This window comes from Sycon ciliatum, chromosome 3 (genome assembly GCF_964019385.1).
Source record: "Sycon ciliatum chromosome 3, ocSycCili1.1, whole genome shotgun sequence".
In the NCBI taxonomy this organism is placed as follows: domain Eukaryota; kingdom Metazoa; phylum Porifera; class Calcarea; order Leucosolenida; family Sycettidae; genus Sycon; species Sycon ciliatum.
In genome coordinates this window covers 9815138-9832188 of record NC_088645.1, presented here as the reverse complement: position 1 = coordinate 9832188, position 17051 = coordinate 9815138, and the positions used below count along the sequence as shown (strand labels likewise).

General features: G+C 45.9%; 1 protein-coding gene across 2 annotated transcripts in view; it reads right to left on the bottom strand.

Annotated features, from left to right (window-relative positions):
- The window catches only part of LOC135811398 (zinc metalloproteinase/disintegrin-like HR1a), a 30482-nt gene extending 18329 nt beyond the window's left edge, over positions 1–12153 (bottom strand). The window contains exons 1-4 of one of the 2 annotated variants that reach the window (XM_065324631.1): positions 10916–12153; positions 3859–3962; positions 1879–1967; positions 1275–1341 (exon numbers count right to left, since the gene is read on the bottom strand). In XM_065324631.1, coding sequence (XP_065180703.1) covers positions 1275–1341; positions 1879–1967; positions 3859–3962; positions 10916–11057 — 402 coding nt within the window. In that variant the 5' untranslated portion in view covers positions 11058–12153. Of the gene's footprint in view, positions 1–1274; positions 1342–1878; positions 1968–3858; positions 3963–4119; positions 4128–10915 lie in introns of those variants that run through there. The other variant, XM_065324632.1, reaches the window with a different exon arrangement.
- Positions 12154–17051: the final 4898 nt, after the last annotated feature.

The following is a 17051-nucleotide window of genomic DNA, read 5'->3' as shown; positions in this document are numbered from 1 at the left end:
GCCTCTGGTTGGTGGATCTGATCTATCTTCCCCCGCCGTTTAGGAGCTGCATCTGACGCCTGATCATGGGGTGGTGGCGTCCCACGGAAGCGGAAAGGTGGTTCTTGACCAGGGAGTTAAACGACTCCTTGTTCTTGACCTGCCCGTTACGCGAACCCGTCGAATTTATTAATTATAATTATAGCATGCAATGTACACACACTTGAGAGGGACGAAAAGCGTTTCTTCTGTGTGTACTAGGCTCTGCACCGTGGTGTATTGAGCACTCTCACGAGCAACCACAACTCCCTCCGAGTTAGCATGCAATGTATGTGAAGGGAATGCTGGTCACCTAATTCTACATTACACCTGTAACCCATCAGGTCCTTGACATGGAAATTTTAATACACTTAACCATTTGAGGCCCATAGTACGGATATATTCGTACCAGTGTACAGTGCATACTTTTCAAAGCGCAACCTAGCGTAACTCGGCTCTTCCTTGACCAAATCGGACGATCGAAAGGGCTATCGACATTAGAATTGTCTCAGCTATCGGCTCGAAAAAACCCGAAAGCGATCTGAGTTCGGAGAGCGGAGATACGAGACTCGAACTAAATTCGCTCAGCAGAGTCAACTCGAGCGCGTTCATTTTGAACTCGTTTTTAGGGGTTTTCCCTGACTCGCGGCCCACGCAGCTACAGATAGTTCATGTCATCGCAAAGGCATGTTTTTCAGCTCTCCAGGAAAAAAATTTGAGCGATCTGCGCTGCAATTTGTTGAAATGGCAGAGAATTTGAGTTGGGCGCTCGCAATGCTGGCTTTGGAGCGCCGTATCGCGCTGCGGCGCTGGTTCTGTGGATCGAGTGATGTATTGCTGGCTATCGCTGTGTTTCTCTGGCCAAGAGCTTTCTAGAAAGCCCAAGATCACCAAATTCGGCCAAAGGACACCAAAGTTACGACCAGATAAGTACCTGGGCTCGCGTATGCAGTGCATTTCTTGAAATAATTGTGGGCCCTAAAGGGTTAAAATGTCATGCTTTACTGTACCAACAACGGCCGAGCTGGAGGCCATGGCGCGCATGGCATAGGCGTAAGGTCCAGATCCTACATTGCCATTTTATGATTATGACATCATAGCATATCATAGCAAACTGGTTTGTTCACAACGAACAGCTTGTTGTCATGGTACCAATATTTGCGTCAGACGTGTAGTCCACCTGATTTTAGGTTAAAAAAAACAGGACTGGAATTTAAAAAATCTTGTTCCATCATGGCGTGCTTCACCTGTCTTACCTGAGAGTGTAGGATGGTGCCATCCTGGTCTGCCTCATGGAACTGATGTGAGGCAGGGGCCACAATCCTGAAAGATGGCAATGCGGTGCACACACACAAAAAACATACCGTATCGGCTGGAGTATAGTGCACACTTAAGATGCGCCATTTCAGGCCCCAACTTGTACGTGCACACTATGCTCCGAATATGAGAATGCATGCACTGTGAAAAGTAGGGCAGTGCATCAAACAGTTGCAAAGTGTGCCACCTCTGACCCGGTGCAAGCCATAGGCATGCATTTTGTAGTGTCTATTGCCAGCTGTACTGCAAATACATGATGCGTCCGAGACCCTATACGTAGCGTGTACATTATACAAAGGTAGACTGAAGAACATCTTATCTAGCCAAGAATTTGCTTGCAACAGCCCATGTAGTTTCCAACATAGAACACAATCATCCCTGTGCAGGCAGGGGTCAAATTGATTTTTCATTTTGCGCCGAGCGGTAAACAAAAAGAAGGTGGCAAAGTGTGGCAAAACGTTTGAAATCCATCCGTATGGAGAGTTGACAGAATCAGCACTGAGTTAGTTAGTAGTAATAGTGCCCTGTGCACTGTGAACTCACCTGTTCAATTCTAGACGCAGTGTGAACTGACGTCCTAACGCACTCAGTTTCACGTGCACTTCTTCGGGGAAGTCCTGCTCACGAGAATCCTGCGAAAACAGTCGTTTGGCGACAAAAACAGCAGGGAAAGTCTTAGGATTGCGGGCCTGATATGTTTTGACAAGCTGTCAAAGTGAACCTAAGTTCTGGTTTGTGGCACAGAACACCTAAGGGTTATACCCGTAGCTATGCAGAAGACGTTACTTCAGTAACGTCTGGCGCTAGCCAGGGTCCACACAGCTTTAATTTGGTGTTTGTTTGTTTGTATCACGCCTGGTGCTATCCCGTATCTGTCCCGTACCGTACCAGCAAACACAGCTGGCCACATACAGCTGGCCGCAATATTCAAATAGGGCTTTCAAACGCAAGATCATAACGTGAAGCAACTTGGAATAATGAGTATGAATGCGAAGTGTATGGGGGAATGCATGTAGGGCGATAGTGCGGGTTCGAATCCCAGGTAATGCCTGGAAAAAATAGGAGAATTGAAAAATTTATTCCCGTAGCTATGCAGAAGACGTTACTTCAGTAACGTCTGGCGCTAGCCAGGGTCCACACAGCTTTAATTTGGTGTTTGTTTGTATGTTTGTGTGTTTGTGTCACGCCTGGCGCTATCCCGTATCTGTCCCGTACCGTACCGTACCGTCAAACACAGCTGGCCACATACAGCTGGCCGCAATATTCAAATAGGGCTTTCAAACGCAAGATCATAACGTGAAGCAACTTAGAAGAATGAGTATGAATGCGAAGTGTATGGTGGAATGCATGTAGGGCAATAGTTCGGGTTCTAATCCCAGGTAATGCCTGAAAAAAATAGGAGAATTGAAAAATTTATAACATCCCTTTTCTTTTTTTGCCGTCATCAAGGCGGTAGACGGTGTCGTATTACCCTCGACCGTACCTGTCCCGTACCTGTCCCGTACCGTTCCGTACAATCAAAGACGGCGCGGCTGGCCACAATGCATATTCAAATAGGGCTTTCAAATACAAGATCATAACGTGAAGCAACTTGGAAGAATTAGTATGTATGCGAAGTGTATGGGGGGATACATGCACGGCGATAGTGCGGGTTCGAATCCCAGGTTACGTCCAAAACAAAAAGTAGAAACTTATAAGAATTTATAACATCCCTATGCTTTTTTGTCTAGGTCATCAAGGCAAAAATGCATAGCGTAGGGCCCTGAGCTTCCAAGCTCTCTCGTTTCTGCATGATCATGACTTGTTCCGCTACAACATTTCCGTACAAATTGTTTCGCAGACATGGTGAATACTAGGTTCAGTGATCATTCTGGTTCTCCAATGCGCTGCGCGTACCGTCTTTCCGCCAATACACATATACGGTGAACTCCAGTTCCGCTGTTTTCAACTGATGAGGGGAACACTAAAATCTAAAAGTTCGAATTTTTTTGTGATAATAATCTGGTTTTGGAAATAGATTTTCATCGCTATCAGGTTCGGCCTCATTTTCTCTGTGCTGCGCTAATGAGTCCACGAAGGACGAAACAGTTCGGTCCGCAGATTGCGTTGTGTGATAATAATCTATAAACTGTTCAATGCCGTTATGCGGTATGGCCATGTCCACATCGATAGTACTCTCAATTTCTCTGATTCCACATTGAAACTCGATTTTTGAGCCAATAATAAATTAATAGAGAAAGGAAAGGTCGAACATCTCAGTACTCTGTCGGTATTACATTGGATACTTCTGCACTTCCACAAATGGGGAGGGGGAGGGGGCTCCCCACCGCTTTACGAGCTGCGTCTCCGCCTTTGATCCTTGAGGGTGGTGGAGTTCCAATGGATGCAGAAAGCTGTCTATTAAACTGAGTATAATGTGAACCGTGAAAGTTTTTAACTTTTCCACAAATTGAATATTTTACAACTGGTCTGCATGGTTATGTGTTTGCATGCCTGCGCTAATTTCTTGCTCAAGCTCCTTACGTTTCTGGGCAGATGAACGCGTGGCAGGACAACGTGATGTCTGGCTGGGGGAGTGTGGTAATGTACATCTCGATGTGCAGACTCTTCCTTTGTAAATACTGGCTCTGGACAAGCAGGGAGAAAACATACATCATTTTCACTGCACACTGACATCGTAGAGTGCAGCATGCAATCACATGCAATTCATTATCGTGAATATTTTGTTGGAAAATATAAATATACGCTAGAACGCGCACCAGCTCGCAGCACACAGGCACTCACTCGCTTTGCATGGCCGACTCCATCTATTTTAGCTCCTCCACAAGCGCAGTCATACTCCGTTTGGTTTCCGCCAGGCACGGACAAGCACAGTTATGGAACACACGCGACAGCGAACCGCCGCAGCAGTTACGTTTCAGTATCGGCATCGTCTCAGCAAGCGCACTAGTACTGTAGTAGTAGTAGTACTAGGCACTTCAGGTGGTTTTTTCAAAACCAGAAATACTCGTATTTCTTTCTTGTATCCGATTCAGATAGGTTTAGGAAGACTCCACAGAAAATTTGAAGCAAAAAGAATAACTTGGCACAGAGATATAGCCATCCAAAGTCGGAGAATTGAATAACGGCAATTTCAGTATTTCGACGGCACCAGCAGCATATCAGAAATTGGTAGGACTTGCTTCAGTGTCTATAGTGGCAAAATACCAAGCTCGCTGGAAGCACGTCAAAATAACCAGATGAATGCAGAAACAGCATGGTTTGGAAAAACTTCGCATTTTTCATCCGTCCGGCAGCTCAGACGAAGATATCGGGTGTGGTCACCATGGCAACTCCATAGCAACTCCATCGCAACAGCATGAAAACAGTGCAGAGAAGCCTTTGGAAAAGCATAAGATGAGACTTTGAGGTAAGATAAAGTACTTCGGAAGTAACTACAATAATTCAGTGCCAGAACACATTGTTGCTACATGTACATTACTGACGTGGTGACGACTACGGAAGAACAATGAGCCGAAGAATGAGCAAACTACATGTTGACTTTTACCGGGTATTTGACGGAAAGAAATGACAAACTATTACATGTAGAACATTGTTTGCAAATGTTTGGGACTACTGAAACTTCAGCAACTCCAGCATGAGAGATTTTGTGCATAGAGTGTGTGCTGGATTCTTGGTATAATATCACCGTCAATGCTTTTCTTGGTCGCTGGAAACCACCTGCTGATCAGCTGACGATTTGTTCAAAGCAGGCCGTTTTGATGTCAGCTCTCTTGGTCCAGTCGCCGAAGTATATACTGTCCTACTCGTTGCCTGCAGGAGAGGACGACTGCTCCGATGCGACTCCAATATATTTCTTCTTGCGCAGCCATGCGCATGGGCTCCGACGAACAAGGACTAGTGCCGGGAGGACGCCTGTCGCGGCTCGCTTTCAATAATACCTCGCATTATTTCTTCTTGCGCAGCAATGCGCAAAGTGTTGGACAAACGAGGACAACTGATTCCGAAAGGAAATACGACGCTGAAGACGATGAGCTACATGGCAAATGCGTGCAATCAAGTGAAATGCCCGAAAAATCCTTGCCGATTTTACTCGAACTGTACGTGAGTTCAAAAAATTGCCGCATCATGACGTATGTGGGCTCAAACGAAAGCTGAGGGCCTCAGCTACACGCTGCGCCACACGAGAAGGCCCTGCGCAGCTTCCGTGCAGCTACAGATCGATCTATGCATGCGCCTTTCCGTGGTGCCACGCATGTACGCGATTCAGCGTTAGCACTTTTTGACAGGTCGTGTCACGTGACTGAAGTGCCTAGTAGTACTAGTAGTCCATACGATAACATTTTTGTTAGAACTACACTCTCAAAATACCACTCATTGCATACACTATTATCTATACGGTTACCGGGTATACCTACTCCACTACAATGTAGTTGTTATGCAGGTCTACAAGCCAAACTCGACTGTGCCCGGCTGAGACCTAGCTAATGGCTGCCAAACTCTGTTGACCGTTCGAGTCCACGCTGCATGCAACATCTCGAGTCTCTCTTGGCTCTTGTCCTTGGCCACGGCATGCAGCAGTACAGGCACTGAGCGAGGTAGAGATCTACTCACAACCGCTACCTGAAATACTTTTTTGCTTTTCCCTAGCTAGCCCCAGGCCAGGGCCTACATGTAGCTATGGAACGCCTAGCGCCTGAAGACTGAAGTGAAGACAAGTGATCATGAAGTGAAGGAAGACAAAAATTATTATCGCGTGCGCACGTGAACATGGTAACATTTACGAAAAAGGCATCAATATCAATGTGTGCAAATGTTGTCAACCGCATACATGTACATGACTGTACATGTGCATTCATATCCGGTCCGGCATTCGACAGGATCTAGGATTGGAGAACGGACGGTGTCCATGTCAGATTGTGTGTACTAGTAATTATTTTACAGAGGTTAGGCCATGGTAAAAAATACCTTTGATTCTCAAGTACGCGCGCATCGATTTTGGGCGGCGCACCGACGATTTTTTTTATTTCTATGCATGCATATGCGTGCATGAAAACGGTCAATGCGAAAGGCATGAATCCGGGAGTAGTAAAATACCGGTATTTTTCTACTCCCTGGCCTGAATAATAAAATAATTATAAATTAATTATGAACCTGTGACGTACACATGTGTGACCCTATCTTTGGAAATAAAAAAATTGTGGGAATTAAAATAAAAAATCGCTCGCTCGCACCGATTTTCACAGGCTCATGACCTGAGAATCAACTTTATTTTTTACCATGGCCTTATTATGATCCTATAATGGGCCATGGTGCAAGACGGCTGCGAAACTCGGAACTCTTCAAACTTCTAAAAGAGGAGAGAGAGTCTGAGAGACTCATGTCATGTCCTGCAAGGGTCGGTCCTGGGTCCCCTGCTCTTTTGCATTTATATTCGCAAGGTGCCGGAAATTCTCAAGCACAGCATGTCACAAGTCTATGCTGATGACATTGCCTTCTTCATCATCGGACTGGACCTTCCTGCTATGTTACAGGATCTCCAGGACGATCTTACTGCCCTGGAGGTCCATTTAGATCTGAAGGGGCTCATCATGAACCCCGACAAGACGCAATTTCTAATCCTGCAGCGGTCACGCCTGCCAGCAGCGCAGTTGCCACAGCCCTTGACCTGTAAAGGAAAGGCTATTACCCCTACGAGCACTGCCAAATACCTTGGTTTATTGATAGACGAGCATCTCACCTTCCAGCCACAGGTCCATAAATTGTGTAACTCGGTTTTTGCTTAAGTTGCTGCTTTCCGACATGGCCGTAGAAATTTAACAAATGATGCAAAGCGAACATTCTACTTGTCTATTATTCAGTCTACCCTAGACTATGCCAGTAATGCTTACCTACATTGTTTAAGCACAACTCTGTACAATAGGATTGTGACCGTTAGTCACATAGCAATGAAGAGAGTGCTTGGACTCGATCGTACCACGCCCACTGAACTAGTTCTTCGCTTATATCACCTCTATTCTTTGGAACAGCGTATTAGCCTCAAGCTCTATGTTTTTGTGTACCGCTGCTTGGCCCAGCACCTTGCTAGTCCTCTTCTTCAGTCTTTGTACCAGCTTCGGGCAACTGCACCTGGTCACCAGGCATGCACCCGGGGCAAGGCACAAAGAGCCTTAGTTCTCCCACTCGTTTATACGCAGTATGGCATGCGCTCTATTTCTTTTCTGGCGGCAGGCAGGTGGAACTCTCTTCCAGCTGACTGTCGACAGGCCCACACTCTTGCTCTGTTCATTAATATGGTTAAACTTCACCTAGGGTTCCCAGTAAAAAGGCAGTAGCCTGTTGGGACTCCCCTAGAAAAATAATAAAAACTACTACTACTACTATGTTGCCTTTGTCACGACCTCTTCCAGCTGTCTGGCCGAATCTCTTGCAAGTAAATAGTTGCATGACATTCATTGTCTAGAATGATTTTGGCGCACAGATTAATATTTTATTATTTTTGTGTCGTGGCCTCAGTGGTCTGGGTTGGCATGTTGGCAACATGCAGCACATTCAGTCGATAACGTCTAAACGAGCAGCTTAGTGAACGCCGGTCACAGAGTTGGTCATGATTCTACAATGTACGTGTAGATCACTGCATCTTTTCAGCGCGTGATACAGGCAGCATAATTATTATGATTCTACGGGCCACGGCACAGTATTGCACTGTTTGGATGACGACTACACCATACCTCAGCGGTTAGACCATCGTCAGCCGTGGACATACCCGGGTCGAGTCGTAATGGTGACAATTAATACGTCTCTAATTAAAAGACCTTTCCCTTTTCGCTCCCTCAAACTTATGAACAGCAGCGAGGGCGAGAGTCCAATAATAAAGGTAAAACTGATTCGGTATTTAATTAAAAAGAACTCAGATGGTGAGCCAAGGAAAAAATTGCAGTATGGAAACTGTGGGCACAAGTTATGCGATCGAGTCCACCAACTAAACCAGATTTTGAACAGTCAGACGTGCACAATCTAGCACAAAACTCAGTCCTCCTAGTCAGTTTTGTGCTAGATTGTGCACGTCTGACTGTTCAAAATCTGGTTTAGTTGGTGGACTCGATGGCATAACTTACGTGTGCCCACAATTTCCAAATTACAAATTGATTCAGTACTGCAATCCGATTGGGAAATGTTTGGAGATTGCACATTTATCCAAGCATGAACCTGACAGAAATTGCAACAACGGAAGTGCAAGTCAACCGTTCTTCCGTGTAGGACTGTGCGGTGAACATGACACAGTACCGGCACCATATAGATCTACCAGAGATTTGGGCATTGAACGTGCACTCGCGTATTGGTGACCTGCCGGTATGACCGATAAACGTGTACGGTACTTGAGAGATTAGCAAAGGAAGCACATTCTATGGACCGCCGATTCGTCAGCACTGAGTGAGAAATGTCCCAGTAAAGTCGCTTCTCATCCACAGACCAATGCCACGAACATTGTATTTTAGGAGACAGAACAAATGATTTTTTTCAATTTGTGTATGCCTGTGGATGTATTTGCCTCTCTTCTCATCGTAAAATCTCAGTATCATTTCTTTGCTGATTTCCTCACAGCATGAACTCAGCGTTACAACCCACCGGAACGTCCTCCGCTGAGTCTGCTATGGGTTGTCAATGTTCTATAAATAATAATTATATGAATACAGGTACACGAAAATGCGATCATTTCCCCCTCGTCACCTTGTTAGGAAAGGGTGAAATCCTGGGAAATGCCTTGCCTTAGTTCAGAGCATATTGCAAAGCTAAGCACTTCAAACTGAGTCCTTCGGACATCATCCCATCCCATGGCTGAACCCTGGGTTGAGAAAGTGTACAACGGTGGCGTTCTTCCAAAGCCTAGGGCTTTCCCGGGATCGAGTCTCTCTAACTTGTACTTTGTTCTCCTCTGGGCTTTCAGCCGTATACGGTATAGACCATCTCGACGAAGTCTAGATTTCGGAATTCGAACGTGTTTTCAGGCACTGGTTAACACGGTATGAAGCACTTGTTCAGCAGGACAGGAAGGAGCACACTTCTACTGAACATGAACTTGCATGTACATGTACAGTGTACACGGACAAGCAATATCCTTTTCGTTGCTTTTCGGAAAACATGCATGATCTATACCGGTACAGTCATATGAAAGCAAATCCATTATTCCTATAACATCGCTTATCCCGCTTGCAGCTTTCCCTCGAGCCAATGAGTATCACTTACGCTTCTTTCTTTGTCTATTAGGATCGTTACCATCTCCGTTTTAGTAGTCCCAAATTGAAATTGTAAATTTCACTGCTATTGTTCTTAGTGTTATTTCTCTAACTTAGATTTTCTATAATAGTTCAGTTTTGTTTCAGTGTCCTTAAGTACAACGACGATTCCTGATGAGTGTTGTACGAAAACTTGTTTGAATCCTTATTTTTTCTCTACACTATTTTCTTCATACTCTCAATGTTTTACTGCACATTGTCTCCACCGTTTTACATTGCATGAATAAAGTGTACACAAATGTCGATTCAGCTTGCCTTATCGATTGCGGTTATCAAATTGAAATTGATTATACATTTAAACTTCAAAATACAAAATTGTCACTGAATTATAATTTTAGTTATGGTGTAAAAAACAGGTAACATGTATTTTCGCTGTTGGGATCAGAGGCTTGTGGGTCAGTACCACAGACACCACAATGTATGTGTTCTACGTATACATTTCTGACACGTCGGACGGGTTGGTGTGAACAGTTTGCCTCCAACATGTGCTTCAAAGAACGGAGGATTCAGCTCGGGCTTTGACTACCTTGATACACTGTAGTTGCTGTGTTGTGTGGTGGTTGCCTGACTTCCCTCAGTTGGGTTTACATCGTTTGTTTAGTGCAAAGTTTTCCTCGCGACCAGCATTCTCATCTCATCTTGTGTGATTATATTTACGCCCTCTAGACCGACCCCTGGATAAAGTGAGAGACGTGTTGCAGCTAGCCCTTTCTCGGATTATGTTTGAAATTTTGGCAGCTTCCGCTCGAAAGGCAGTGAATTTGGCAGAACCACACAAACCGTATGGCAGGCACTTCCTTGAATTCTGCTCCATTTCGTTATCCACACACCAAACATGCATGAAACATACCAGAAATAGGTACCAAATTCTGCAACTCTTTTCTGCCGGCATTATTCGCCAAGGGCTAGTTGCTGCTGTGACTGTGAGCACACTGGGAGTATCATTCGCAGCACAGTCTCACTCCGCTATCCACTTCAGTAGCTGGAGATACATGTACATGTACATGTACGTTGATTTTGTAGAAGAATAGTATATTAAACACTCGCTCTATGTTTAATCTACGCGCACTCTCGATAGTTCTTTTCATACTTCTTCGTGAATTATTCTACAGCCTATACATACATGATTGTACATGCATACTGTACGAATCGATTCTTTCAGAGTACTGCAAGCGTCGGACTCTTTAACATGAGGCCTGTAACGTTCATCTCGAGAATGATGACATTGATCATTAGAAAGGGGGCATTTTTCACCCACAACAATACACGTCCCAAGAACTCACCATTTTCCCGACTTTCCTGTGACGCTCTACCTGGCGTGGTATTGCCCTCCGATCTCATCAAGCAACACAACAGCAGCACCGCACCTGCTATCATTGTTGGAAGAACTGCACGTCGATCGGACGCCATTAAGAGCACACACATGTTGGCTGGTCAACACACAACAGGATGTTGCTGTATACGCTCATGAAGATTCGCCGAAAAGCTGGCTAGGTGGCCAGCGCTCCACACAACCAGCAACAGTCAGTGTCTGTTTGAACACACCAACACTACTACCAGCGCTGATGCTTGGGCCTTTGCGGCTCAAACGGGAACCAATGTCTTCTTCCTGTGTCCGTTTCTTCCAGGTCAGTTCGTTACTCGGCCTTTCTCTCTCTCTATCTGTCTCGCGTAAACGAGAATCTAGGGGCAGCACTACAAGCCAGAACAATGAGCACCCACGACACTAATAGTATAGCGATCAAGGGTTTAGTCTTCCGTGCGATGGCCTGTACGCAAGACTCGCCAGGAACACCAGTGGCAGTGTCGCTTGCTCTCCACAGTGCAGCAGCAGGTCATGTAGTTGCACACGTCGTCACATAGCTCATTCGCCAATGATCGACCACGGTCTGAGCGCAGTGAGTCGGTCGTGTTGGACTCTACAGTACCAGTGTTGATAGTGGAGACTGGGGTGGTATTGATGCAGGACGAAAAAGACACGCACGCGTGGGATCCAGCGCTGGCACACGCTCCAATGGACGCACCGACAGTGCACTGAAGAAATTTCTATAGCGGTGAAGAGCTCCTTTCCTGCATGCAGGCAGTCACGCCGTCACCAGTTCACACGCAGTATGAACAGCCACACGAGGAACAAGAACAAGAAATTCTCCCTCGGTGTGTCAGCAGCCTCCAGCTAGCTTGGTCGCAGTTTCCTTGGTGGCTGGGGAAGTTAGATTGAGAGCAGAGACAGAAAGAGGGAAGGGAAAGCCACGAACGCTATCACCTTTCTCTCAAGGGCTTTCATCCGCTGCAGTCGTCCCAGGTGGAGCGATGACAGGTCTACTTTCTTCACTGCTCTCACTCTGCTATAGACTAGTATAGTGTTAGATCAGCAAGAAGTACACACGATGATGCAAGGTTAGTAGGTAGAGTTAGTAATAGGCTAATGCTATGCACCGGCTTCGACAAGCACTTAATGCAAGGCAGTTTCACTTTCAGCTCCGGTGAATCTCTTGGGCAGCGCTATGATCACAGTGATCGGTAACAGCGCACTGCACTGGGTTCGATCTCATGATACTGCTGTGATATCCACAGATCGAAGAGCGGTACTCGGCTTCTGGTTCCCGCGGACGTGAACTGTGACCCCAGCCTTCCAGTCACTCTTGCTTATGCGATTGTGTTCGTCGTCTCCAATACCGAGTCGAATCTATGCAACAACTCTACTATTACGTGGTGCATGGCGTTTAGTGCTCCAATGGAGGTCATGTACTGAGTGTGTTAGATGGGCTGGGTACTACTGCTGTATACTGCTGTACTGGTCTGGAATGACTGAGCACAGCCCAGGGTAGCCATCAGCCAGTGTCGGTACGTGTTTCACCATACATGTACATGTACGCGTACACAATCACTGCCACTACAGAGTACATGGCTGGCAACTGAAATCCGACCCCCTGAGCGGTGGGTTCACTTTCTAGTGGTCTCTGTTTGGTAGTTTTACCATCCCGTGTTGGGTCTTTACGATGTGAGGGCACCGCTCAGGGGTCGGATTTCAGTTACCAGCACTGTAGTATCCGCTTTGCCGTGAGTAAAAATCACCATACTATCCATAGCCCTTGTATTGTTCTGTCTGAAGGAGACGATACCACCGTGACTGTCATTGGGCAGTGTTATACGTACAGCACTGCGTATACTGTAGAGGAGCACTGACCATGCTGACGGGCTCTCCATTACCTCCTCCACGGCTCACAGAACGCTGAACAACACGTCGAGAACCGTAGTCGGCGTTGCTCGATGGAGCGTGGAGCTTTGCGCCACACGCAGGTCGTGCCGTCCAGAGCTGCATGGCCAAATCCCCGGCAATGATCATGCACGGCAGGGCTACATGTACATGTACATGAATACTGCAATAGTCTCCTTGCCGACAATTGCAATGGAGTACAATCTTTACGCATACTACACCAGGGTCATGTGGATATTTATAATTTATCTTAGATTCTCTCCAAGTTATTTATTTATTTATTTGGTGCGCCTGAGAGCCTGTTGCCGGAATGGCGGTATTTTCAAGTGCAAAAAATACGCTGCAATGGAGTTTGGGAATTCTGAAGAAACTCTCTCTATTCTCTATTCTATTCTATTACGCAATTCACAGGAGTCTGTGTTAAAATTATATCAGAGCACCCAGTGACCTGCATCTACATCTACATGTACATTCATATTGTTAGATTGACAGCATGAAACAAGGTGTAGGGCACTGTGTTCGGAAACTGTGACCTTACTTACTACAACCTTCCGCGGTTGGCAGAGCCCCGGTACGGTGACGGTCCCTGCGGACCATTTGAACCATAATTATGGAAGTTGAACCCGGTTCTGACCCTCATTATGCTAGGGGGTTTGGAGACTACTCCATACGTCCGTCGTGTATTCTTTGATCGCTCCTGGATGTCGTCCTGGTAGTCTTGTAGCTTGTATTATAAATTTCTTTTCTTCCAACTTCTGCCCATGGGGTCCTTCTCTCAGCTCTTCAGCTGTCAACAGAATACACGACGGACGTACGGAGTAGTCTCCAAACCCCCTAGCATAATGAGGGTCAGAACCGGGTTCAACACCCATATGGTTCAAATGGTCCGCAGGGACCGGGGCTCTGCCAACCGCGGAAGGTTGTAGTAAGGTCACTGTTTCCGAACACAGTGTCCTCCACCTTGTTTCATGCTGTCAATCTAACAACATGCGTGAACTATAACAAGGTTTATCTAATACCGGTTTTGAACCAGTGTAAATAGGTTAAATAGGTACATTCATGTATATGTACGTGTACATGAATGTATACATTGTACATGTACTACTCAATCTTCGGACGCTAGCTAGCTGGCTTCTCCCTTATTAGGCAAGATCAGCGGAGCTCGGAAGGCCTGGATGAGTCGATCACAATGACATCTAGTGACCCACTAAAATTTATGAACCGGTTTAGTAGATGCGTCCAAGTTCAATGTGCGTGGACTACTACTAGTACTAGTACTAATATATCCTCTCATGAATGTGCACGTGATGTCTCTTGACACTTTGACGAGAAAAGGGCACATGAATAATCATCGTGATGCCATAGTACGTGCTAGTGTTACCGAGATAGGCGCAAATGAGAATAATTGTGTTATTTTTTTGCGGTGAAGTGAAAATAATACAAGTGTCAGTCCACGAAATCCACTTGTTGACATTTTCTGGTGCGGCTGGACGTTTTAACTTCTAAGTATACTTCGCAGTAGTACTTACAGGATGAGTAACGAGAATGCCTTTTTTCTGTTTCTGTTGTTCTGCCTTGTGTCCTTACATGTATTCCTAACTCGGACGGAGTTGTGGTTGCTCGTGACAGTGCTCACCAAGGTGCAGAGCCCAACATACAGCCCAAGTAAAGACGATGCAACTGCAGATACAAAACGCAGTGTCTGATGGACGGCAACTGCCAAATCAGCTCTATTGTCTACAAGGCAACCGTCCAAGTAACCAGAGAAGACAGACAGAAGGAGTATATCGGTCTTACGGAGCCAGCATTCATGAAGAGACACGGCAACCATTTACATGTATCATCATTCAGACATGAGAGACATGAGGAAAGCACGGAACTATCAAAGTGTGTCTGGAACCTGAAGCGTCAAAATAGCGAGTACAGTACAGGTTTGTCAGTTATCACCCAGACCCCAGGTTACAGTAACTTAACTAAGCGCTGCCCTCTGTGCCTAAGAGAGAAACTAGAGATCCTTCAGGCGGACAAGCATGGCAACATCAACAAATGATCAGAGCTAGTCAGCAAGTGCAGGCATGAAAATAAGCACTACCTCTCAAAATTCACACCATCAGCCGTCACATTACCTGTTCACTACTCCCAGTCGCAGGTGAGGTGCTGCTCATACAGGCATAGTTTTTATTTTACATGTCAACAACAAATAACTCCAAAGCACGAAAAAGGCCAAAACTAAACCAAGAACATGTGCAATAACATGTTATTTAGAAAGACAGGACAAGTGAACAGGCATAGTTACCTTGCCTCTTTCACAAGAACATGTGGTTGCATGAGCCCAGGCCTAAAGTGTATTCTTTTGTTACGCCTATTTTTGCACCCCATCACCTAACTCATGCAATCATTTTCATAATTACACTAGCAGCCCGGATCATCCAATCGCGCTATGATCCAAGCTTGCAGCCTATATCAATTACATATTCTGAAAATTGTAGTCAAGTTGCTGTCTGATGATCGGTTAAAACCGTGAAACTCAGAGTTACAGCAGAAACGCTTTTCATTCCTCTCAAGTGTGTGTACCTATACATGTATTCCTATATGTTCTGTGCCCTAGTATCGCATTTTCTGACTGTGTATCACCTTGTTACAGTCGTAGATAGTTGCTGCACGACTCGTTCTCATGTGCCTCTTCTTCTTTTGTTTAACAATTATTCCTTCATTTTCACAAAACTCACTTCAAATATTTTCTCATTTCAGAAAGCACGGCTTCATGACTGAGACTGACTTTATAACCGAGTGTACCGCCTTAAAGGTGGGGACATACGGGTTTGTACGTTGATGCCGAATATCGATACGAGTTTAGTGCCAGTGTTGAGTTATGTGCACTGGCGATTTGTAATCTTTTCTGCCAGGCACAGATCACTGTTCTGTCAGGCACAGATCACTGTTCTGTCAGGCACAGATCACTGTTCTGTCAGGCACAGATCACTGTTCTGTCAGGCACAGATCACTGTTCTGTCAGGCAAAGATCACTGTTCCAGCTCAAGGGGGCGTTCAACCACGGGCATGTCCGGTGGCTAGTCGGGCATAAGATGGTGCGGGCTCTGTTTTAACCTTCAGTTTCCAGATCTTCTTGCATGGAGAGTTGGGTGCAAGTTTCGCACATTGTGTTTCGGAAAGACTCCGAAATGTCCGAAATGCTGGTTAGTCGCCAGTCAGGGAGATATTGCGGTTGTTCAATCATACATGTATCCCTGGGTAAGTCTTTCGCCATGAGGCATTTTACACATTATAGATGTAATACTCCAGCCTAGTCTCACGTGAAGTCGTGAACCGTCAATTGAACGATGAACTCGTCGGCCGAGCATGTATCGTCAAGTTGGCATGATGGATTATCGCCTTCAATCTGCTTTGGTGTGTTCTTATTGGCCTTTAAAAAGTTGGCTCATTGCTGGCTTGATACTGGCTGCAGGCTCCAGCCTTCAGATGCATCAGTTAGGGCCCGGTGCCACTTCCGATGCTCCATGGCATTTATTCTCAAAGCTGCGGCTTGCACCGTACCAGCACGGTTCCACTGATATTAGCGGCACAGCAATAATCCGATCTCCATCTTGACTTCTCTCCTCTCCCCATAAACTCTCATGTTGCTCAAGCTCGCGGTAGCGTCCTGACCACATTTCGGCGTTGTTGGCTCGCCTCACCAGTCACGGGCACAGGTTCCTCCTCGGACCCCTACTCTTTCCATTTTTTGTGTTTCCAAGATACGATAATCATTTCGGGTTTTAACTCAAAGATCGACTTCTTTCGCTCCACATACACCGACATACCTACAAAGACACAGACACCGGAGGCAGGAGCTTGTGACCTAGGATGAGTAAATTATTAAAAGTAAATTATCGTATCCGTTCCCGAAGAGAACTCACGACGGCCGCTAACCCCCGATAAACCCTAGCGGCAGATGCAGCGCCTAACGGTGGGGGTGAGTGGGTAAGCCTCACAACCACTGGCACAAGTGCCGAAAACGACCCCATTAGCTGCATCCTAGGATGAGTGCAATATGAAAAATCGGAACCAAAATTTCGATCTTTGATCATGACGTGCGGCTATTCGGTCGCTCCTACAGATGTAACAGATCCCTAGACACGCCTTGAAAGCCCTATAAAACCCCTCTCCGCAGGTGTATCCGAGGCAATGTATGGAGCATAGTC